A 22,843-nucleotide genomic window follows, 5' to 3' on the forward strand; every position below is an offset into this window, starting at 1 on the left:
TTTTTTTATTTCTCCTGTTGTTGTTGGGTGCCATTGAGTCAAGTATGACTCATAGGAACCTTATGAGCAACTGATCTGAACTCTGTCCTATCGTGTGCCATCCTCACAATCTCTGATGCACTTAATCCCATTGCTTTAGTCACTGTGTCAATCCATTTGGTTGAGGGTCTTCCTCGTCTTCATCATCCCTCCACCTTCTCAAGTGTGGTGTTTCTCTCCAAAGAAGAGCCTCTCCTAGCAAAATGCCCACGTATGTGAGATGAAGCTTCAGACTTTGATGCTTTGTCTCCAAGAAGCACTCTGGTTGTACCCTCTATAAGACATAGCTGTTTGTTCTTTTGGCAGTCCATGCAATATTCAGCAATCTTCTCCAACACCACAGTTCAAAGGCACCAACTTTTTATCCTGTCATTCTTATTCATTACCTAGCTCTCAGATGAACAGAAAGTGACTGAAAAAATCATGACCTCAATCAAGTGAACCTTAGTCCTCAAACGGACATTATTGCTCTTCAATAATTTGGAGAGGTCCCTGCGTACAGACATTCCCAGTGCAATACATCTTCTGATCTCCTCACTGCTAGCACCAAGGATTGTAGATCCAAATGGATCCAAGTAAGGTGAAGTTGTTGATAGTCTCAATCCTTTCTCTATGTATCATGATGTTGCCTATCAGTCCAGTGACAAGGATATTTCTCCTAGGGCTATTTGATAAGTTCTGGCTAGTCTTTACATTCTAAAACATGCCTTTGCTGCTTGAGGAGGACAATTACCCACAGACCTAACAGCTGTTTTGACAGTGAACTGCTAGAAAACATTAGCAGACCCAAAGGGAAGAAAAGCAGAGTAGGACATACTCACAATAGGAAAAACAGATGTTTAGTAAGTGCCAAGATGGAGCAAATATTTCCTTTCCACTAGTATCACATTAGTAGCTTTCCTTTGGAGTGGTGACAATAGTTTCTGCCTTAGACATTTTTCCATGGCAGAATATACCATATATACTGTCCTGGGGAGGTCACTTGAGGACGAGACCCATATCCATATCCCTTGTGCAATAGTCATTGTCCTAGCCCAGGTGAAGCATGACTATTAATTACAGCCCTTGGTGCACTACGATGGTGAGTTTCCAAGTTAGGATAGTCAGTTCCTCCACCTACTAGAGAGAGAAAGTAACAAAATCCATCCTAATGAGACGACAACAAGAATCAATAGATGATTAAAAAAGAAATCAATAGATGAGTCTCCTTTTGCTGCCAGATTTTAGTGCATTCAGAGCTGGGCTCTGGCAACAACCTGGGTAGACATATTTCTGGAAAGTGTGATATAACTCATATCAGGGTTGGAGGAGATTCCAAGTGGGGCATAAAAGGGCTAAAAGCCTTCAGTGGAAGCTGAATCAATCCTCCTCTAAGCCTCGGGCAGCACCTTGGCTCACTCTCTCAGGGAAGTTTTGCCAGGCTGACTCTGATTGTGTTCCTTTATGTATTCGTGTACTTTCCTAGCATTACAGAGTAGGTGCTTGGATATTGGTGTGAGAACACAGGGCAGTTTTGGACAACAGTCACAAAAATCACTATACTTAATTGCAAAATTGTCTCTTTGGCTATTTTCTAACCAAGATGAGCACTGGGTGTTCGTTGTTGTGAATACAGTCAGAGAATTCCCTTCTGGATGCACTAATTTGTGTTGTTGCATCTTTTTCATTGTTTATTCAGCAGCAGAAGAGTGGTGAATGAGCTGCTATGTGAATAACAGGTCAGCATCTAAGGTTTTAAGGCAATATTAGACATTCTGCCACAAGACTTCTCTTCTAGATCACTCATTCTCTGTTTTTTTTAATGTCCCTGGTCTATTCACAGACTGCCACAGACTGCACAAAGGGTGCACAAAGGGTTAAAGGGTCAGGGGTCAGTTGGTGATTATCATTTATGCACTTTTTAAACACAACCTGTGGATGGCTTTTCTCGGAATCAATTTCACATACTTTAGCCAGAGCCTCTTGTGTACCAGGTGTCTGTGAACCAAAGGCTTCTTAGTAAGGAGGGGAGGCAGCTCTGGCAGCACACCTGCCTGTGCTGAGGGCAGTCCTCTAACCTTCCCCAAAGTGCATCTAGCACTTTCACTTGCACAGCTAAAAACCCTTTTACTTTCCAAAAGCTTCCTATTCTTTTTTTTCCCTGTTGACTATATTTCTTTAAATTTTTACTGATATTTTAATGAAAGTTTATAGAAAACTTGGACTTCCATTCATTCACTATTTGCACACAAGCTTCCTATTCTCTGCCTTACTCCCAAAGACACTCTTTGTGGATCAGTCAGCAGAGTGGTCTTTAGCACTGTGCTAAGTGGGGTATAAATATGTTCTAAGATTCTGAAAGATCCATGGATATTTATACTTCTTTTGGTATCCTACAAGTGGAGTAACTTTGTACTTAGGCTTCACACAGGTTTTACACAACCAGATGACCCTTAGAAGTTATACAGGTATTCTTGATCTAAGATTAATATCACTATCAATACTTGAGCCATTAAACAACTCTAAAGGAATTTGAGTTATGATTACTCAAATTCTAAGGGAAAGTTAATGTGTAGCCATTAATTGTTAAGGCAAACAGGAAAGGTGAGCAAAGGAGCTCTAACGAAGGTCTAAAGGGAGATTTAGTTTAATAAGAAAGCTGATGCCATTGTGCTGTGAAGAAGAGTATTGAATATACCATGGACTGCTAAGAGAATGCACAAGTTCAGCCTGGAGACGGCTAAACCACACTACTCCTTGGAGGCAAGGATTCTGAAGCTTCATCTGACATACTTAGGACATGTTGCAAGGAGGGACCGGTCCTTGGAGAGGGACATCATGCTCAGGAGGGTGGAGGGACAGTGCAGCAGAGGAAGAACTTTGATGAGATGGATTGATTCAGTGACTGGGTGGTGGGGGTAGGTGTGTCAGAATCAATAAGATTGGCATAGGATAGAGCAGGATTTATGGCTGTTATACATAGGGTTGCTATGAGTTGCAGGCTACTCGACGGCACATGACAACAACAACAACACTGAAGCAGAGTTAAGAGAAGGTCCTCTTGCTAAGATATCATAAAATGTTCATTTCATACTATAGCATGTTATGAAATATTAATGTTCTGTTATTGCGTTCAATTGTTGGGAAAATCTCATTGCCAGCAAGTTAATTCTGATGCATAGCAACTCTGTAGAATGGAGTAGAAAACTGCCTTTTAGTATTTCCAAGGCTGTAAATCTTTATGGTTGCAGTCTGTCTAATTTTTCTCCCTCAGAGATGCTGGTGGATTTGAACTACCAACTTTTTGGCTACGAGCTGAATGCTTTAATTATTGCACCACTAGAAACTTCTTACTGATACTAGAAGACAACAATTGTGAAAACTTTTTAAAAAACCAAACAAGGGAGGAAAGTGTACCCACCCATGAATGACTGGAAACTCTAAGTCTCTGTAAACTTTCATTTAAATCAATAATAATAAAAAAATCTTAAAAAAAAAACACACCACAAACCCAAACAAGAAGAGGTATTTGACATAAAACAGAACCAACTTAAGATGAAGCCCCAAGTCCATCCACTCTGGGTACTACACATACATGAAACATGGGAGATATTCTTCAGAGATCTATATAAGAAGACTGAGAAGTTTTCCAGAATGAATTTAAGTGAAAGTGCATTCCAACAACTGAAAATAGATGCAAAAACTTGTTTTCTGTGGTATCCTTTTGGTTCTCGAACAAACTCTATCCATATTTCTGCCTATTTTAAAGTATTTTCTTAATGTAGTTCTAACAAAAGTTCTGAATCATGGTTCTAAATTCTCCAAGGAATCTGCTGGGTAATGCTCAGATAATTATGTTCAGGTAAAGGACTAGACTTGACCTACTTCTGTGAAGACATTAAGCCACTCCTGCACCTGTGATACAAGGGCCTTACCTTGTATTTCATCTTTTGGGTACTTAGGTTGAAGTTTCAGCATTCGTATTTGGATGTTGGCACTTAGGAGTATTGACTTAGGGGTATTGATATTTTCAATCAATTCTAGGTGACAGTGAAAGCTCATTCTCTGACTGAAGAATTCTCCAGAATTGGTGACTTGAGATTCCCCATGTGGACTTGGTGATCTTGGATGCTCAACATGTCTTCTTAAATGAAACAAGCTGTTAGGAGGAAAAATCTACTATTCTTTGCTCTGGCTGAGCTTTTTTTGAAGTTCACAGCTTGTGGTGAGTGTTCAACTTCTCAAGACCACATTTCTTAACCTCCAATACCAATTATGGTTGTGTGCCTTCGAGTTGGAACCGACGCATAGCTGACTCTCCACGGGTGTTCAGAAGCAGTAAATCACATGGAGAGAGATTGCCTATCCTTCTCCCCTAGAATAGCTGAAGGATTCGAACCATATGCCTTTAGGATTGCAGTGTAGCTTCTTAATGCAGGGCCACCAGAGCATCCTCCAATGCCATTTATATTCCCCAGTTACTTTCATTTAGAGTATACATGTGAGTTTCATGACTAAAGGCTTCCACTTTGTGGAGGCAGATGGCATATAAAGAGGACAGACTGAAATTCATATACTTGAGTTTAACATGCTGAATAGTTGCTTGCCAGCTTTAGTGTTTTCATCTAGAAAACGGAAATAATTAGCACCTGTAGACGTTCAAACTGATTAAAGCAGCAATTAAATCGGTGGGAGCAGAGGGATGAGGATGAGCAGGGGGCAGGGGTGATTAATCATAGGGTTGTTTAAAATTTGATGGGTGGGAGGAATTGTGGTGAAACAAATGGGAAAGAGCCGGTATGAAAAACAATGTACACGAACTTTGTAAATAAACCAGTATTTAAAAAACAAAAAGAAAAAACCTGATAAACGAGTGATAGATGTGTGTGTGTATATATATAAGTGTGTGTGTGTGTACATATGTGTGTATATGAATATTTTTATTTATATATAGGTTCCAACTCATAGCAACCATCTGTTGAATTTCCAAGGCTACAAACTTTATAGGAAGAAACTGCTGTCTTTCTCTTCTGCTGCCACTGGTGACTACCAAATCATTCGCCTTTGAGCTAGCAGCCTGATATCTTACACACTACTCTTTTTCTCATCTCTATCTAGGGAGCTCAGGTGGTCTAGTGTTAAGGAGTTGCACTGCCAACCTGAAGGCAGGTGGTTCAAATCCACCAGCTGCTCCATGGCAAAAAGATAGGTAATCCCCTCTTGTGTGATTTACTGCCTCTGAAAACACACTGGAGGCTCAGCTTTGGGTCACTTCCATCTTGATGGTACATAAAAATAACAACATACTTATATATAGGAGACTACTGAATATCCCACGGACTGCCAAAAGAACAAACAGCTATGTTGAGGAGAAAGTGTAACCTGAATGTTCCTTGTAGAAAAAGATGGTAAAGCTTCATCTCACATATTTTTGACATGTTGCTAAGAGAGACTATTCCTTGGAAAGGTGGAGGGTCAGTAAAAAAGAGAAAAATTGATACGTGTGTGGCAATGGGCTCAAATGTGTTGAAGATAGGGATGGCACAGGATAGGACAGAGATCAGATTTGTTGCTTAGAGGGTTGCTATGAGTCATATTTGACTCCATAGCTCTTAATAACAATACTTAGATATAAGCATGTTGCAGTTAGGTGCCATCAGATTGACTACAACTGACAGACATTCTATGAACAACAGATCTGAACCTTGCGCATCCTATGACATACTCGTCATCTCTGATATACTCTATTCCATTATTACGGTTGCTGTGTCAATCTAGTTCATTGAGGAACTTACTCTCTTTTGCTGACCTTTCTAAGCCTGTCTTTTCCAAAGACTGGCCATTCCTAACAATATGCCCAAAATATGTGAGGTAAAATTTCACCATCCTTGCCTCTAAAGAGTACTCTGGTTGCACTTTCTCTAAGACATATTTGTTTGTTGTTTTGGAAGTTCATGGGATGTTCAGTACTCTTCTCCAACACCACAACACAAAAGCATTGATTCTTCTTCTGTCATCTTTATTCATTGTCCAACTTTCAGTTGCACATCAAGCAATTGAAAGAACATAGCTTGAATCTGGTGCATCTTAGCGTTTAAACTGATGTCATTGCTCCTTAGCACTTTGGAGAAGTCTTTGACAGCAGGTTTTCCCAATGTAAAACATCTTTTGATTTCTTGACTGTTGGTAAAAAAAAGTGTTGATTGTTGATTCAAGTAATATTAAATTGTTGATAACTTAAATCTTTTCTCTATCTATCATGATGTTACTTACCTCTTGGATCAGTGGTGAGGATTTTTGTCTTCTTCATGTTGAGACGTAAGCCGTTTTGTAGACTGTAGGCTTTGATCTTTAGCAGCGAGCATTTACAGTTCTCGATTTCAGCAAGTGAAGATGTATTATCATCATAATGCAGGTTGTTGATGAGTCTTCCTCCAATCCTGATGCCACATTCCTCTTCATAAAGTCCATCTTCTCTTTTTTTTTTATTTTTGTGTGTGTGTACCGTCAAATCAGATCTGACTGGTACAGGAGGAGATTGTTCCTCCTTTTCCCGGCAGAGCATCTGGTGGATTCGAACCGTGTGCCTCTGGGATTGTAGTTGCAGCTCCTTGCCACTAGGCCACCAGAGCTCCCCCCATCTTCTCTTATGATTTGCTCAGCATACAGATTGAATAGGCATGGAGAAAAGATACAGCCCTGATATACATCTCTCTTGATTTTAAATCATGCAACTGTTTCCTTGCCCTGTTTGGACAACAGCTTCTGAGTTTAGCTATAGGTTTCACATGAGCACAAATAAGTGTTCTGAGGTTCCCATTATTTTCAATGTTAGCCACAATTTGTTATAATCCACACAGTCAAATACCTTTGCATAGTCAATATTACACAAATAGACATCCTTCTAATATTCTTTGCTTTCAGTCAAGACTCATCTGACGTGAGTCATTATATATGTGGTTCCACAGCCTCTTCTAAATCTAGCTTTAACATCTGGCAGTTATCCGTCCATGTATTGTTCTAGCTGAAATTTTACTTACTTGTAATATTAGTGAAGAGAGCTCTGGTGGCCTACTGGCAAGAAGCTGTGCTGCAATCCCAAAGGCACAGGGTATGAGGCCACTAGTTGCTCTGCAGGAGAAGGATGGGTAACTGCCTCTAAAAACCAGCTGAAGGGTCAGCTATTGGTCAGTTCTGACTCTTTAGTACACATCAATAATATTAGTAACATTGTTCAATAATATCCACATTCTGTTGGATCACCTTTTTTGCAAATGGAAACAAACATGAATATCTTCCAGTTAGTTGGATAGATGTAAGAATGTTGTTGGAGTGTGCTCTCAAGTCAGAAATGAATCACAGTTTTCCCTCCAGCAGGTTTTCAGAGGCAGTAAATTGCATCGGAAGAGATTGTCCATCCTTCTCCCAAGAAGTAACAGGTGGATTTGAATTGTGTGTCTTTGAGATTGTAGTACAACTTCTTATTTTCACTAGGCTACCAGAGTTCCTCCAATGTATTTATTTCTATATCTAGCGATATATCTCTATATACACACTGAACTCATTACTGTCAAGTACTAAGTGACTCAAAACTGACCCTCTAGCAGGTTTTTGGAGATTATAAATCACGTAGAAGGAGATTACCCATCTTTCTCCTACAGGAAGTTGGTGGGTTTGAATGGTCTGTTTTTGTGTTGATAGCACGTTGCCTTGTGATAATAATGATGTTGTATGATAATGTTCCACATTTAGTTGGATCACCTTTTTGGGAATGGGAACAAATATTAATCTTTTTCAATAGTCAACCTGACAGCTGTCTTTCAAATTTCCTGGCAAAGACTGGTGAGTATATCCAGGGCTGCATCTATTAGTTGAAACATGTCAATTGGTATTTCATAGATCCTTGGGGCTTTATTTTTTACCAGTGCCTTCAGTGCAGCTTGAACTTCATCCTTCATTACCATCACCTTTTGTTCATATGGGACTTCCTGAAATTTTTCCATCTATGCCAGTCTTATTCCTTGTCTTTGTCTTAACTTGACTTATGCACTAACTGAACTAAAAAAGAAGCCTAACTTAGCTGGTCCCTTCTCCTAAACTTTCTTCGATCAAATGCTTCGTATATATTATACCCTGACTACCTAAAAAAAAAATTGATAGTAATAAGGGAAGTTCAAAATATGGCAAAAAAATAGAATGTCAAAATTCTTCCACCTGCAAACCAAGGAATTATTATTTACGCAGACAGATTGAAGGATGAAGTATAAAAAAACACTTTGATTTGCCAAAAAGTTCTCTGCTTCTTTGTACTCATGAAAATGTAACCTTTCAAAGACCCTATCATGACTGTGAAGTCTGATAAATAGTTCCCTCTCAATTACTGGTTCTGAACCATGTCCCTTCTAAGGTTGGAATACTGTTCTGAATCTCCATTTGCTTGACTAAAGCAATTAGTTTGCTCATAACTGAAGAATGGGCCATTGCCTGGTATTTAGTTTCAAATCAAAGACTTCCTCCTTCCTCCTCACACTAGCCTCAATTTTAAATTCAAATAATGGAAGTTATAGATTTCTTTATGTATATATGACAACAATCTGAAATAAGGGATGCATTGCAGGGAGGGCTGGAGGAGGGGAGGAGGGTAAGACAATGTGCAACAATCAAAAAAAGAAATAAAAATACAATAAAAAAGGAAAGCTATAGATTTCTTAAACTAATTACCTCATGCACATATTTTTGAAACCTCAACTGTGAGGGTTTATTGTTCAAAATTATTTCTCTAGCCTTTGACTTTGACATTGTCATGTGGGTGGGTCGGAATATGGAAATAGGATGTGTTAGCCTATCCACAAGGGGACTTGTTGAGATTAACCAATCTCAACATTAAATTGAGCAGATCCAGCAGCAGAATTTGAGAACCTTCCCACCAGAAAAGAAGAAGCAAGAGGATGCAATGCATGCTTTGGGACCAAAGATTCTTGTACCTGTCAGACCAGGGCCTATGGAAGGAGTAGCCATAGCAACCACAACAGAGAAACCAGAGACCTGAGGTGAGACAAGGCAGACCTTGGACCTACCTCATGGAACCAGAACTAGGAGACTTTGGCCAAGTTTATTGGACAACTGTCTGGGAAGGAAGAGCCAAAATTGGCAGGGCTGGTAGCTTTGTAACACTGGTCTAAAACCACAAGGCTCAAGACTGAGGTCATTGTGAGAACATTTTAGAAGCTGTCCTGACTGTATTCTTCTACTAACTAGAATTATAGCCTGTTGATGTTCCAAATATGGTTCTGTAAGGTCTAAGAGCTATCACATCAGATTTCAGAACCAGTAGAGCAGTAGGATTGGTGCTGGGATGAGAAGAAAGGGATGGGGGAGTGTGAAAGACATGTCTGACCTCACTGGAACTGGTTCTGTGTTGTGGCTATTGTTGCCAGGGATAGTTCCCCTTGTGGAGCTGGTAAAGGTCAGATACGGCTGCCCCCGTGCTGACCTCACTCTTTCAAAGCTCTATGAAGAGGAGTGTGGTATTGGGATTGGTGGAAGACTCAATGATAACCTGCTTTATGCATCTTTGCTTGATGAAAGCGGGGAAGATATGAAACACTTGCTGCAGAAAATCAAGGACTGGTATAGTTTACATCTCAGCATCAAGAAGACAAAGATCCTCACCAGAGACCCAACAGTCAATATTATGATAGATGGAGAAAAAGTTGAAGCTGTTAATTATTTTATCTTGCTTGGATCAACAATCAACATCCTTGATACCAGCAATCAGGAAATTAGGATACATACTACATTGGGCAAGTCTGCTATCAGGGACCCCTCCAAAATACTGAACAGCAATGATGTTAATTTGAAGACTAAGGTGAGCCTGATTCAGGCTATGTTCTTCTCAATTACCTGCTGCGCATTGGAGATCTGGACAATGAATAAGGATGACAGAAGAAAAATTGCTTTCTTTCAGTTTTGGTGCTGGAGAAGAGTACTAATTATGCCATGGACTGCCAAAAGAACAAACAGATATGTCCTGGAAAGGGTATGGCCAGGGTGCTCTTTGGAGGCAAAGATGACAAAGCTTTGTCTTTCATATTTTGGACATGTGTTCAGGTCTTTTGTTCATAGCATCACTATGAGCCATCTATGACTTGACGGCACTTAACAACACCAACACCAACATAGAGAGAGCTCAGTGGGTCTGGTGGATAGGAAGTTATGCTACCAAGTTAAAGGTAGGCGATTTTAATCTGTAGCCCCCAGGCCTGGTTTAATTGTTTTTGGTCAAGCACTCTTCTAAGTGATACAGCACTGATCTGTGCATTTGTGGTATAGAGGTAACTCGTGGTTGCTGGGATGCTGAACACTGTGACACTGATGCAGCAAATGCAATAATGGTTACCACAGTGTTTGGTGGAGCTCCCAGATTAAACTATCATAATTAACATAGTTAAGTTCAGCACTTGTCTCATTTTAGTGTCAGGATTTCCTCCCGTTTTCCTACAGGCAGTCTCTCCTTCTTCACAGTCCCACCGTGCAGGTCCTAATGTCACTCTTACAGATAATTTCAGAAATGTTATTTTCTTTAACTTGAAGTTTTTAGCCTGCATTTTGATGTCATGTGCTCCCTTTGTCTTCTCAACTCCCAGGTTCCTTTCTGGCTCTTTGCCCTAATCCCCATCTCCTCAAGCCTTCTGGAGACCTCACCCCCTGGCTGTTTGAACTTTGTATACTTTAAGTAATTTAACTACCCTTAATTACTTTAAAAAACAAAAAGGGGGGGGAAACTTTATGATTTTCATAGTTGTTAATTTCAGTCCTGTGGTTTTATTTTATGTTTTAGATAGGGCTGAGCAAGGAAGAAGAAAATAAAGACAACCATATTCAGCAGTAGGGGGAAAAAAAGAATAGTATAAATGTTTATTTCCCTTATGATTGACTTTCCTGTTCTGTTATTACAATATAGAAAAGTATACTCTTAAAAAAACCAAAAAACAACAAACCCCAAACAAACAAAAAAACCAATATAGAAAAGTGTATTCTTTGAATAGCTGTAGCAAATATAATCTTTCTACTTTGGGATGTAATAGAGCTGAAAATTATATACTCACTCTTCCCCAAATAGTCTTTGAAAATTGTTGAAGATGCTATTAATCTTGTTCAGCAATTTAATGCAAATGCCTAAATACAAAAAGTTGTTTAATAAGTACTACAACAGTAATGAGGAAAGGCTTATTACTTTTAGAGAGCTTCTTGAAAATCAATCTTCCTCCTCTTATATATCTTACTTGTCCCTCTTCATTTTCAGCTATATTTGTAATCTCTTTTAAAAATATATATTGGTTTTTCATCAAATCATTTGTACATATTTTATAACATTATTAATTTATTAATACAGTTAATTATAACACATACTCAAACCCTTATTGTCCATTACCATTCCCTTTGCACAAATTATCTATTTATTCATTTTTCCTCCCTTCTTCTTCTTCCCTTCCCATCCCTAGTAACTGTTGAGAAATTATTCTTTGTATATGAAACTTTCCTTAGCTTTCAATAATATGATCTTACATCATTACTGACCTTTTGTGGCTGATTAAGTCACTCAGCATAATTTCCTCGAGATTCATCCATGTTCTGAAATGTTTCACAAATTCTTGATCATTTTTCAGTGATGCATCAATACTCCATTGTGGGGATGTCCTATAGTCTTTTAGTCATTCATTCATTGACAGACACTTGGGTAGTTTCCATCTCTTTATTATTGTAAATAATGTAGCAATAATTATGAGCAGGCAAATGTCAGTCATGTCGAAGCTCTTATTTCTTTAGGATGTATACCCGGTAGTGGGATTGCTGGATCAAATGGTATTTCTATTCCTAACTTTCTAAGAAAGTGTCAAATTGCTTTCCTTGCACCATTTACATCCCCACCAGCAGTGTGTGAGAGCGCCAACAACTTCCTATCCTTGCCACCAGAATTTGTTACTTGCTGCCTTACTGAACTTTGCTATTGTTGCTGGAGGGAGCTCTGGTCATGTAATCTGTAATAAGATTATGTTGCCAACCCAAAGGTTATGTGGCTCTAACAGTTCAAATCCATCACCCACTCCACATGAGAAAGACAGGTAGTCTTCTCTGATTTACAGCCTTGGAAATCCAATGAAGGGTCACTGTGAGTTAGAAGTGACTCAGTAGCAGTGAGTTTTATAGGACAGTTTCTGGGGTGAGATGTTGTTTTGATTTGCATTTGTCTATTGGTTGGTTAATTGGGAGTTCTAGTGGCTTAGTGGTAAAGAGTTGCACTCCCAACCCAAAAGCCACCAAAAGCTGGAGAAGAGTATTGAATATACCATTGACTACTAAGAGAACAAACAGGTTCACCCTAGAGGCACCTTGTAGGCATGGATTCTGAAGTTTCGTCTGACATACTTTGGGCATGTTTCAAGGAGACACCCATTCTTGGAGAGGGACATTATGCTTCGGAGGGTAGAGAGACAGCACAAGACAGGAAGACCCTCTATGAGGTGGATTGATTCAATGACTGGGGTAATGAGGGTAGGCATATCGGAGACAATAAGGTTGGCTCAGGAAAGAGCAGGGTTCAAAGCTGCTGTACATAGGGTTGCTATGAGTCGCAAGTGATTTGACGGCACATAACAACATCAACTGCACAGAAAGAGATTACCTATCTTTCCTCTCAAGGACTAGTTGGTGGATGTGAATTACCTCCTTTTGGGTTCGAAGTGCAACTCTTTACCCATTAGGCCACCAAAGCTCTCCGACATAAGCCTTGTTATCATAATAAACAATGGGAAGTCTCTCTTGTAAAAAACAAAACTTGCCCTTCCTTGCCCTGAGCCACTCAGGGGTCAGACATGAAAATACTGAATAGGAACGGGAAAGCCCCATTATCAGGAAGACACTTGAGAAGAAATTAAGCTAACAACTGCTCTTGAATTCTCTGAAGAACTTCTGGAAGTCAGTACTTCCTCTTTTCTAAGGAGCAAAGGGCACAATAGCTCCATTAGCTTTTTTTTCTCCTCTGATTAGAATGCATTTCTCCTTCTCTAACTGGTGAGTTCCTTGACAGTTTTCAAGATTCAGCTGAAATGACACTCATTCAATGATGCTTTCCCTCACAGAAGCCTTCCCCAGGCAGAGTTCATGCCTCCATTCTCTGTGTTCAGACTTTGTCTGTATTTATAAGCATACTACAAAATGATTATGTGTTTACCATTCTTCCTGTGGGTCGAGAGCTCTCTGATCTTTGTATTGCCAACGCCTAATGAAATGGCTGGCACAGAGTTGGGTGAAGGAGAAGGATGAAAAAGAGATGAAGAAACAAAAGAAGTAAGGAAGAGTAGGGTGTAAGAAGGGAGAGAAGATATTTGAATCGTCCCTCTATGGCCACAGAAAAGGGAAATGGGTTCAAGAAACCCCAGCAGAAAGGGCTGAGCAGGGTCAACCTTGTTGCGTCAGATCCTCTGCTTCCAACTCCTCTCTCTTCCATTTCTCTCAAAACTTGGGACCTCAGTTGTATAATTTTTACTCATGATCCCTCAATTCACTAAAAAACCAAAAAAGCCAGACAGACTTCTGACTTCTTCCATCATATCCCCTCAACCCAGTGCCCCTTCCCCACTGTGGCCACTTCCTCCACTTCTGTCCATCGCATCATTCCCACACATTACACTCTCTCCTTACCACATAGACATCTCAGCTCCCATTTCTGTACTCAGGTTCACATAGTAGCTTTTCACACTGACAACAGAAGTGCTGAGCTGAGACGCGAGAAAGAACGTTGTCAAGAGAGCTTCGGCATCCCAGGGATTAGAAAGGAAGGGATTTCAAAAGAGAAAAGAACTGGAAGAAGGTAGAGCTGAATAATTTATCCTTCCCTCAAATACTTCTCAGACTCTTTGATGGATAGCTTTTTCACTATTTTCTCCTTGATTCACGGGTCAGAATTATTTTCCTGATCATTATCTTCTGGCTCCTATAGCCCCCTTGGCTACTGAAATTTCTTAACTATCCCCCGAGCCAAATAGACACATCTTCCCTCCAAAAATCATGTCAGGGTCCATACACCCAACTAGAGTTGCTCCTGGGTCCCCTCTTGACCAGATAGCCAGCTGCTTCCCATTCACCAACACTTTTCCCACCAGTTCTGGAACCACCTTTTCCTCAGTGGAGAGCAAATACACAAAAGCAGTTTGTGAACTCTGAATTATCATCAAGTAAGGATAAAAAAAAAGTATCAGGAATGAAGTCTTCTCTTCTTGTAATTACTGCCCTCTTGTCATGATGTTCCTTTATTCCTTCTTTGTAATCCCCCACATGCTGCTATGCCCTCTTCACCCAGCAGGCTTGGTCTGGGACAGGGTGGGACCTAGAGTTACATGTTGTACAGTGGGCAGTGTCAGGATGCAGGCAGGCATTTCTGCTCGAGGTCTGGGTAGGGTTCCCAGGCAGAGCCATCGGCCCAGGCCAGGGCAGTAGGCATGAATGAGGTGGGAGGGGGCATAGGTACGATGACTGTAGCCCCCCAGCACTAGTAGCTCCCCCTGTAACACGGCACCTGCAGCCCCTACATGGGGGGAAGGCAGAGGCGCAAGGTGAGTCCAACTATCAGTTCTTAGTTCATAGGCCTCAAAACTCAGTAAGTCCCCAGTCTCACCCAGCCCACCTGCTACATACAAGCGCCCACCCAGAGCAGCCATGACATGGCCAGCCCGAGGTATCCCCATAGGGCTCAGAAGTGTCCCTGGATTCTCCAGTTTAGGGTCATAGTGCAGCAGGGAGGCCAGGTATTGGTCTGTTTCACTACAGCCACCGCTCACATACAGTCTGCCTTCCAAAATAGCAGCTGCGTGGGCAAAGCGCGGAGATGGAAGCGCAGGTGCTGGCCTAGGGGAGAACATGATAGCAGGTCAGGCAACTACCCTCTTTAACTCTCCTTCTATTCTAGGTCTTTGATCTACCCCTACTACACCCCTTTCCCTACTCACCTCCAGACATTGAGTTCCGGGTTATAGGTCTCCACAGAGCTGAGGGCAATACCATTGTTTCGCCCACCCAGGGCATAAAGTTGGCTGTCCAGTGCCACCAAGGGGAAAAGGCACCGAGCCTGGCACAAAGGCGCCTTCTCCTCCCACTCTTCTTGACTGGGATCCCATCTGAACAGTGAGAAGCAAGAGATTAGCTGGTTGATTCTGGGAACCCCCACTTGGCTGAGTCACCAATGTCCTCAGCTGCCCACCTTGGGATCTGCCATGCGTTCCTTATTCACAGAGGCCCATACCTGAGTGTTGAAGCCAGCGTGCTGGAGCGGCTGTAGAAGTCCTGTCCTCCACATACATAGAGTTCGCTTCCTGACGGGCTCGAAGCCCCATGGCGGAAGCGACCAGGGGCAGGCAGGGCAGGCAGCCGCCCCCATTCCACAGTCCGGACGAGTCCCATGCCACAGCAGAAGGCCCGAGCCCACCACACTCCGCGGGATGGCTGTCTGACAGCCATGTCTGATCGGAGCCCATCCCCACCGATGACCACCAGCGCCCGGTCAGGCTCCCTGCGCCTCTCCTGACCTGGAACCTCGGCCTCCACCATCAGCTGGTGCAGCATGTCCAGGGGCAGGGACGGGGGAAGCCCAGCTGCCCGCACTCTTCGCAGCTCCCTGGTGGACATGCGGCCAAAGCGGACGCATCGCAACAGGGCCTTGGCCTCTGACTCGTCGGTCTCGGGGTTGGATGCTAGCCAACATCGCGCAGCCACAAAGGCCTCTAACTCCTCCTGGACGTGAAGCTCATCGCTGTCTAGGAGCTCAGCCAGGCAGGCAGCTGGTAAAGACGGGAAAGCGGGGCACAACGCCACAGCAGGCAGGTGAGTGAGGAGGTACTGACGGGCTTTGCTCCAGAGACTCTCTAATCCAGGGGCTTCCGCCATGGGGAACAAGGCCAGGCACCTGGCAGGACTGAGGTCCCGTGCCAAGGCTCTCTGGCACAGAGCCAGGCAGGAAGAGCTCTGGTACTGCAGAGCAGTCTGTGCAGCTCTCAGCAGCCCTGACCACCTTGCTCGCACAGAGCCGGAGTAGGCAAAAGAGACAAGGAGCCGCAGGTCCTCAGCGGAGATGGTGTGCAGAGACACCTCTGTGCCCTGAGATTCCTTCATCCCACTCAGAAGCATAGCGCCGAAGAACTCACTGCCACAGGCAAGGGCGGCTCGGTGCACTGTAGAAGGGAAGAAGAAGCAGAGGGGGTTATGGAATAGTGCGAGTTCGCTCAATACCATCTCACTTCTAGAACTTTAATTTTAGAGCCAATCACCCAATGCTACAGGTCAAATTGTAGCGTGCATCAGAAACACATGGCGTGCTTGATAAAATGCAGATTTCAAGGACCTCTCTCCAGAGACTCTGCTTCAATAGGTCTGAATGGAGATGCTAAAATTTTCTGTTGTAACTTTTTCATGCACTCTATTGTTGCTGTTATTAGGTGCTATTGAGTCAAGTAAACGTAGGAGTCACAGTGACGGCAGACCTGAACTGTGTCCTATCCTGTGCCACCCTCATCAGCTCTGACATACGTGAGTCCTTTACTGCAGTCACTGTGTCAATCCATTTCATTGAAGGTTGTCCTCTTTTACTAATTCACCCATCTTTCCAGGCATAATGTTCCTTTCCAATAATAGCCTCTTCTAACAACATGCCCAAAGTAAGTGAGATGAAATTTTTCTTTACCTACAAGGGACATTCTGGCTGCCCTTTCTCCAAGACATATGTTTGTTCTTTTGACAGTCCATGGGCTATTAAGTACTTTTCTCCAATGCCACAGCTCAAATTTTCACAACTGGACTGACAGCAACATCATGACAGATGGAGAAAAGATTAAAATTGTCAATGACTTAATTTTACTTGGATACACAATCAACACCTTGATACCAGCAGCCAGGAAATCAGGAGATGCATTGTATTGGGAAAGCCTGAAGTCAAGGACCTCTCCAAATTATTGTTGAGCAATAATGTCAGTTTGAAGACTAAGGTGCACCTGATTCAGGCCATGGTCTTCAAATTCTTTAAAGAGATATCTAACATCACTAGTGAAATATCACAGATTAACTTTTAAAAAACAGATGAAATAAATATGGTAAAAACATCAGTTGTTAAATTTGGGTAATGTAAGGTTTGGTTTCACCCATGTCTTTCCAGGGGTCCTTTCTCCCTCTTTTCTTTCTTTTAACATTAATTCTTTTGCATGGCCCACCTTACACAAGCTATGCCTCTTATTGCCTTAATAAACTTTTTCACTTATTTTGCTTAAAAAAAAGATGGATATTTGAGTACCCATTTTAACATTCTCTTTATTTTGTTATATGTTTCAAATGCTTCATAACAAAAGCTAAAAAATACCACCACCAAAACTGTTGAAAAGTCTTCTGAGACAACCGTGCTGCTCTGACCACTTGTAATGTGGTTGGTTCTCTAAGGGCAGGTGGGGCTGATAAATAATATAAGTATACATATACATATAAATATGGGTCTCCATGCTTTTTAAAGCACTAGACAGTGGCCTGGTTCTTCCTAAGTAGAAAATATCAGGGACAGCTTTCCTCAAAGGAGAATAAGCCATCTTAGCTACCATACCATCAATCAGAATCTCCTGTGTAAGAACTCACACGCCTACTAACCCCCTCTTACTCATCATTCAAGTAACAGATTCTTACCAATCAATTTGAATTTTTTTAAGAACATAAAAACAAGCACTGGAGTTTGTGTCAATTCCAAATGCTAGCTCCATAGGGAGCTGAAGTGGCCTAGTTGTACGAAATTACACTGTAATCTTAAGGCACGAGGTTCAAATCCACCAGCTGCTCTGTGGGAGAGAGGATGGACAATCTCCTCTTGTATAATTTACTGTCTCTGAAAACTACTAGGGAATCAGGGGGTCAGACTTGATAGCACACTTGATAACACAACCAGATGTGAGAATTTTACATTTCTAGAACTTTAAATGCCATCCAGTGCTAGGCGGAAAAATGTTAAGAACTTTAGAGAGTCTTTTTTCTTCTGGAAGTCCCAGAAACACTTCAGGTCCTCTAATGAGTAACAGCTAAGTGACTTTGGATACATCTTGAGGTCTGACTTAATTATTATAAGACCCAAACTAGATAATCACTAATCTTTAAACTAATCTTTTGTAATATTAAACCTTTATGTGTCCAAATTAAAATTCCATTCTCCACATGCCTTTAATATGGTACCATAGGAGTCAATCAATACATGGTGTAGTGGAAGCAGAATGGACTAAGGAATATGGGTTTATATTAGATTCTCACTAGTTACCCACATCTGAGTTCTTATCTGATCTTTATCTGTACAAAGGGATAAAGGTATTAGCTTTCAGGAGTTAACAGAGGTGGTATGTGTAAAATATCTGGAACCCACCACTTCACTAAGTGTCAGTACAATCTGAGTAACACTCACCTTATTCAACTCTACTTATTGTTCCTGGTTACATGCCTGGTAGCTTTAAGAATCTGGCAAAAGAGTACCAGATCTTGCTCATGAGATGCAAGATCCATCAACCTGGCATTGTGTTGAGCACACTTAAATAAAAGGGCACACTAATTTTTTTTCACTGAGTTTTACTGGCTGTTACTGTGTCTGGAGTTGATGCCCAGAAATGCCTCTGGCTAAGCCCTATTCCAGTTACTTTCTGCTTGCTCTGCTGCCATGGATTGTACCCTTAGCTCGAGCCAGCTGTCTGAAACTCCTGATGAAATCATGAGAAGCCAGAATAGGGTGAGGTGTCAACTTTAACCTGTCAGTGGCGCCCAGGAAAACAACTAAACTGCGCATGCCCCACCCTCAGTGGCTAACAGAGGCACCAAAGGCACCCCTGAGAAATTACAGCCGCAGCAGGGGCCGAAAAGACAACACTGGGCAGCAAACTATGTGCTGTTTGCACATACAAGTAACATAAAGCCCCACAGGCCCTCACCCCTGAGTCTGCAGCCTTCTGCTTCCAGCTCTAGGTCACAGCCGATGCCTTCTTGGTATAGGAGTTCGATCCTTCGCAAGTTCTCCCTCAGCTCCTCTGCCTGGCTGAGCTTCATTTCTTCTTCCCGCGTGCTTCCAGCCCTCTCATTTCTCTGCTGGGCTGCAGCCTTCACCCGGGGTGCTCCCAGGACCTCAGCTGCAGCCAGCACATCCTGAAGTGGGGCCGGACCCAGCACCCCCTCATAGGCAAAGGTCAGCACTGCCTCCCAGCCCCTGGGGTTTACATCGAGGCTTAACCTCTGCTGTGGACCTGGGCTGCCCTGCAGTCTGCTTCTGAAGAGGCTGCTGACTGCAGCCAAGACGACCCGATGCACTCCATACACTCGCTCCCCAACAGACACTTCTTCGTCCAGCAACAGCCTCTGTTCCCGCAGCCGCTGTGCCTCGGTGAAGAACTGGGTCGGGTGCTCTTCGCTGTGCAACCCTTCTGGCTGCACCACGTCGTCATCGTCCTCATCCTCGTCCTCCTTCTCCTGTTCTTCCAGGGACAAAGTTGGAGAGGGAAGGTTTCCTGGGGCCAGGGGCCTGGGACCAGGCTCTTCCAGAGGAAAGGGTGGCAACCTGGGATCCTCGTCCGGAGAGGGAGGCCAGGAGGAGGTTCTTGGAGCAGGTGAAGGGAGGCCAAGGCACTCCTTCTGGACTGGAAGACAGGCGCACTCCTGGTCCGAGGGATTACGCGCAGTGCTGGAGATGCTCATGAGGACTACTGGATTCCAGCAGGTGAACAAAGACAAGAACAGTGGCAGCCAACAAACTCTTGCCTCTAGCCCTGCAAAATGTCAATCCTCTCTCTATACCCCCTCCCCATCATCTCAAGGCAACATCCGAGGCTGGAGCAGCTGGGCTGGGTTATTGCAGCACAGCTCTGAGGGGTTCAACAGGAAGCATGCACGCAGTGTTCATAAAGAGTCACTGCTCTGGCTGTACCGCACCAGTTTTGTCTACATTGCACCGATTATCTCCAGAGGTAGGTATGTTCCTCTTTGCCCTCTCACTTGCACACCAGCTCTGCTTCAGAACCCTAGGCAGAGAGAACTCGCTTTGGATCCTGGTCCAGAGCCTCATCTGGTTAAATATAGCTGGTGCTGGCCGGCTAGGGGCTGGACTCCTGTTGCCCAAATTCAGACACCCAATCCCTGTGTCCCGTCCCAGCATGACCCCCTCTTCCACCTGTAGGTCATGCTGGGGTGCTGAGGGAGGCAAATTTGGAAGCCAAAGAGCATGCAGTGATCTGGTGGTGACCCACGCCAGAAGGGCTGGGTTCACCAGAGGCTGGAGCGCCTGGACCGAGTGATGGGTGAGAAGAGAGAAGCATGTGTTTGGGGCTAGGCATGAACTTTTCTGCTGACAATAGAGCTGGGGTAAACAATACTGCTATGAAACGCGAGCACAACCAAGTCTTGTCTTTAGAGTGCAGAGGGAAAAGGCTGGGAGGTGAAGAGACAGGGTTCTTGGCTACAAACTCCCAGGTGACATAACCCTATGGTACCGCCTTTCTGGGTAGAAAAGGAAATGGTAGGGAGAACCAAGACGATGTCTTTCTAAGAGTATGGGAAATCTAATCATCCTCTTGGCTGCCTAGTGGAGCATGGGGTCCATGTGCACTGCTAGGGGACTAGTCTCGGTTTGGATAGGCTGGGGACTGGTACCCATGTACTGAGGACTGTTTGCAGAGGGACACCAACAACTACACCCTGGCTGCCACAACACTCTTTTCTACATCCTGACAGAGTGTTTAGCTGAAGCCCTTTAAGCAGCACAATTGCTTTGTGCCACTGTTCCCTGTATCTTAAGACATTTGGGGAGGAGTGGAGATGCCTTCCAGAGTGGGCAGGACAGGCTTTGGCTGTTGGGGGTTGAAGTCCTAGCCTATGTAAAGGCTGGTTCAGACTGGTTGAATAATAACGAGCTAAGCATGACTGTCCCATTATAACTCAGGTGGGAGAGGTAGGACTCATGAGAGAGAGAGAGAAGTGGGAAATGTGTACCCAGGATAACACCTCTACTAGATTGCAGAGATTTTTCTGTTGCCCATTTGCCACCTGGATACCTCAGGAAACCCAGGGTTGTGTTCAGCCTCTATTAGGCTGGGAACATGTATCCAAAGGGCTTCATTCCCTCACATGGTTCAGTGGAAAGAACATGGTTGCACTGACCAGGCATGAATGTTTTTTGCAGCCACCGGTTATCCTGTGTGGTACAAGAGGGAAAGTGATCAGCCTCATATGTTCCCTCTGCAACTGGGAGACCATTCGGACTCCTCTCATACAGTGAGACAATGCAACCAACAGTTTGAGCCCTCACTAGACAGAGGAGAAACCTCAATAAGAAGTCCCTAGCCACCCACACCTACTAGAGCAAGAGTAGTCAGTGGCCTCCATTATGATTTTGTGCCGACTCCATGGCTCTAGATTCTCCACTCCAGGCATCATCAGTGTTGGGAGGCTCTAAGCGCCATCACACTTAACCTTGTCTCAATCCACAAAGAAACCTTAGATGTTATTGCTCAGTCAGGTATAGGCAAGCACGTAGGGCTTTCTTGGGCAACAGAAGGGTGGAAGAAGTACCTAAATGAATTAAATAGCCCCCTTCCTAACACATCCTCACTCCAGGGCTTACAGGATTCACAATCTTGCTGTCAGCCTGTCACCAACTCACTACTTCAACATTTCAGTCATTCTTATCTATGGCAGTCAAAATTAATGAGTCTATTGGATCAGGGATGTCCAATCCTGTGTAGGATTGCTGGTCAGATATTATTTTCAATTCATGTAACTTAAGTGTGGAGCATTGACATCTTTGGCTTCACTAATGCTGCCATAGCAATGCACACTAGGCGCTTTGCAAAGACCCTCTTGGACCTACCCTGTGGAGTACTTACACCTTCTCAAGCCTGTTAATCTTCCTGACCACTTGGCCTAGCACTCTGTCCTATAGCTCCAGCCTAGAAGTCAGTATAAAAATCAGATGGAGACACTGATCTACCAATGACTACTGGCCCTATGACTGCTTCTGCATTCCACCCTTCCAGGAACATGGGGTAAAGCTGCGAACACTGATCTGCAAAATGAATTGGAATTGGCACGTGTGGTGACTATTATCATCCTTGAGTCTGGGCCCCAGTGAGTGGGAGTCTAAGACACATTAAGGAATGTGACTGAAGTAATGATGAGGACATTGAGGGGACAGTGGTGAGCACTGCATAGAACTAGGAAGGGCCAAACAATAAGATGACATGGGATAGTGTACATAAAACCAGCTTCCTCCTGAAATCTAGGCTAAAAACAGGGGGGAGGAGCTAGTGTGGAAGGTTACCAGGAATGAAGAGTGGAAGGGACATTCCTGGAAGAGCAGGTATGAGAAGGCTTTGTTGGGAGATGACACACTTCAGCTCTTCAAGGTGAAGGGAGGACTTACTCTGAGAACCTGTGGGCTAAGGGCTAGGAAAGGTCATGGAGGACACTTGTGAATCTTCATTACTGTCCACTCAGTTCACTCATGGCAGCCCCACAGAGCAGATGCTCCCAGGTTCTTAGTCACAAGGTTCATCCCTTTGGCATCGCAAAGAACATTTTGTGGTTTGAGGAAATAAAGTAAAAGATACCCATTTGGCCAGAACTCTTTTATGGGGAGAGATGGATAGAAAAGGAAGCCAACGTTAAAGAGAGTTAAGGATGAAACATGAAGTGAGGAGGGGAGCAGCTATTCCTCCCCTTCCAGCCACATTTTTCTTGCCTGCCTTTTAGAATCCACTGTATTCTAGGCCCAAAT

At 43.3% G+C, this 22,843-nt stretch overlaps 1 protein-coding gene across 1 annotated transcript; it reads right to left on the reverse strand.

Moving 5' to 3' along the window:
• Positions 1 to 14,356: 14,356 nt before the first annotated feature.
• KLHL33 (kelch-like family member 33) lies at positions 14,357 to 19,770 on the reverse strand. Its single transcript, XM_006883092.1, has 4 exons — positions 19,014 to 19,770; positions 15,320 to 16,244; positions 15,027 to 15,194; positions 14,357 to 14,925 (listed from the first exon to the last, which is right to left on the reverse strand). The coding sequence occupies exons 1-4, from the start codon at positions 19,768 to 19,770 to the stop codon at positions 14,373 to 14,375; spliced, it is 2,403 nt and encodes an 800-aa protein (XP_006883154.1). The 3' UTR covers positions 14,357 to 14,372.
• Between the last annotated feature and the right edge of the window lie 3,073 nt (positions 19,771 to 22,843).

The sequence above is a fragment of the Elephantulus edwardii genome, unplaced genomic scaffold (genome assembly GCF_000299155.1).
Source record: "Elephantulus edwardii isolate Elephantulus edwardi_28Jun2011 unplaced genomic scaffold, EleEdw1.0 scaffold00026, whole genome shotgun sequence".
NCBI lineage: Eukaryota > Metazoa > Chordata > Mammalia > Macroscelidea > Macroscelididae > Elephantulus > Elephantulus edwardii.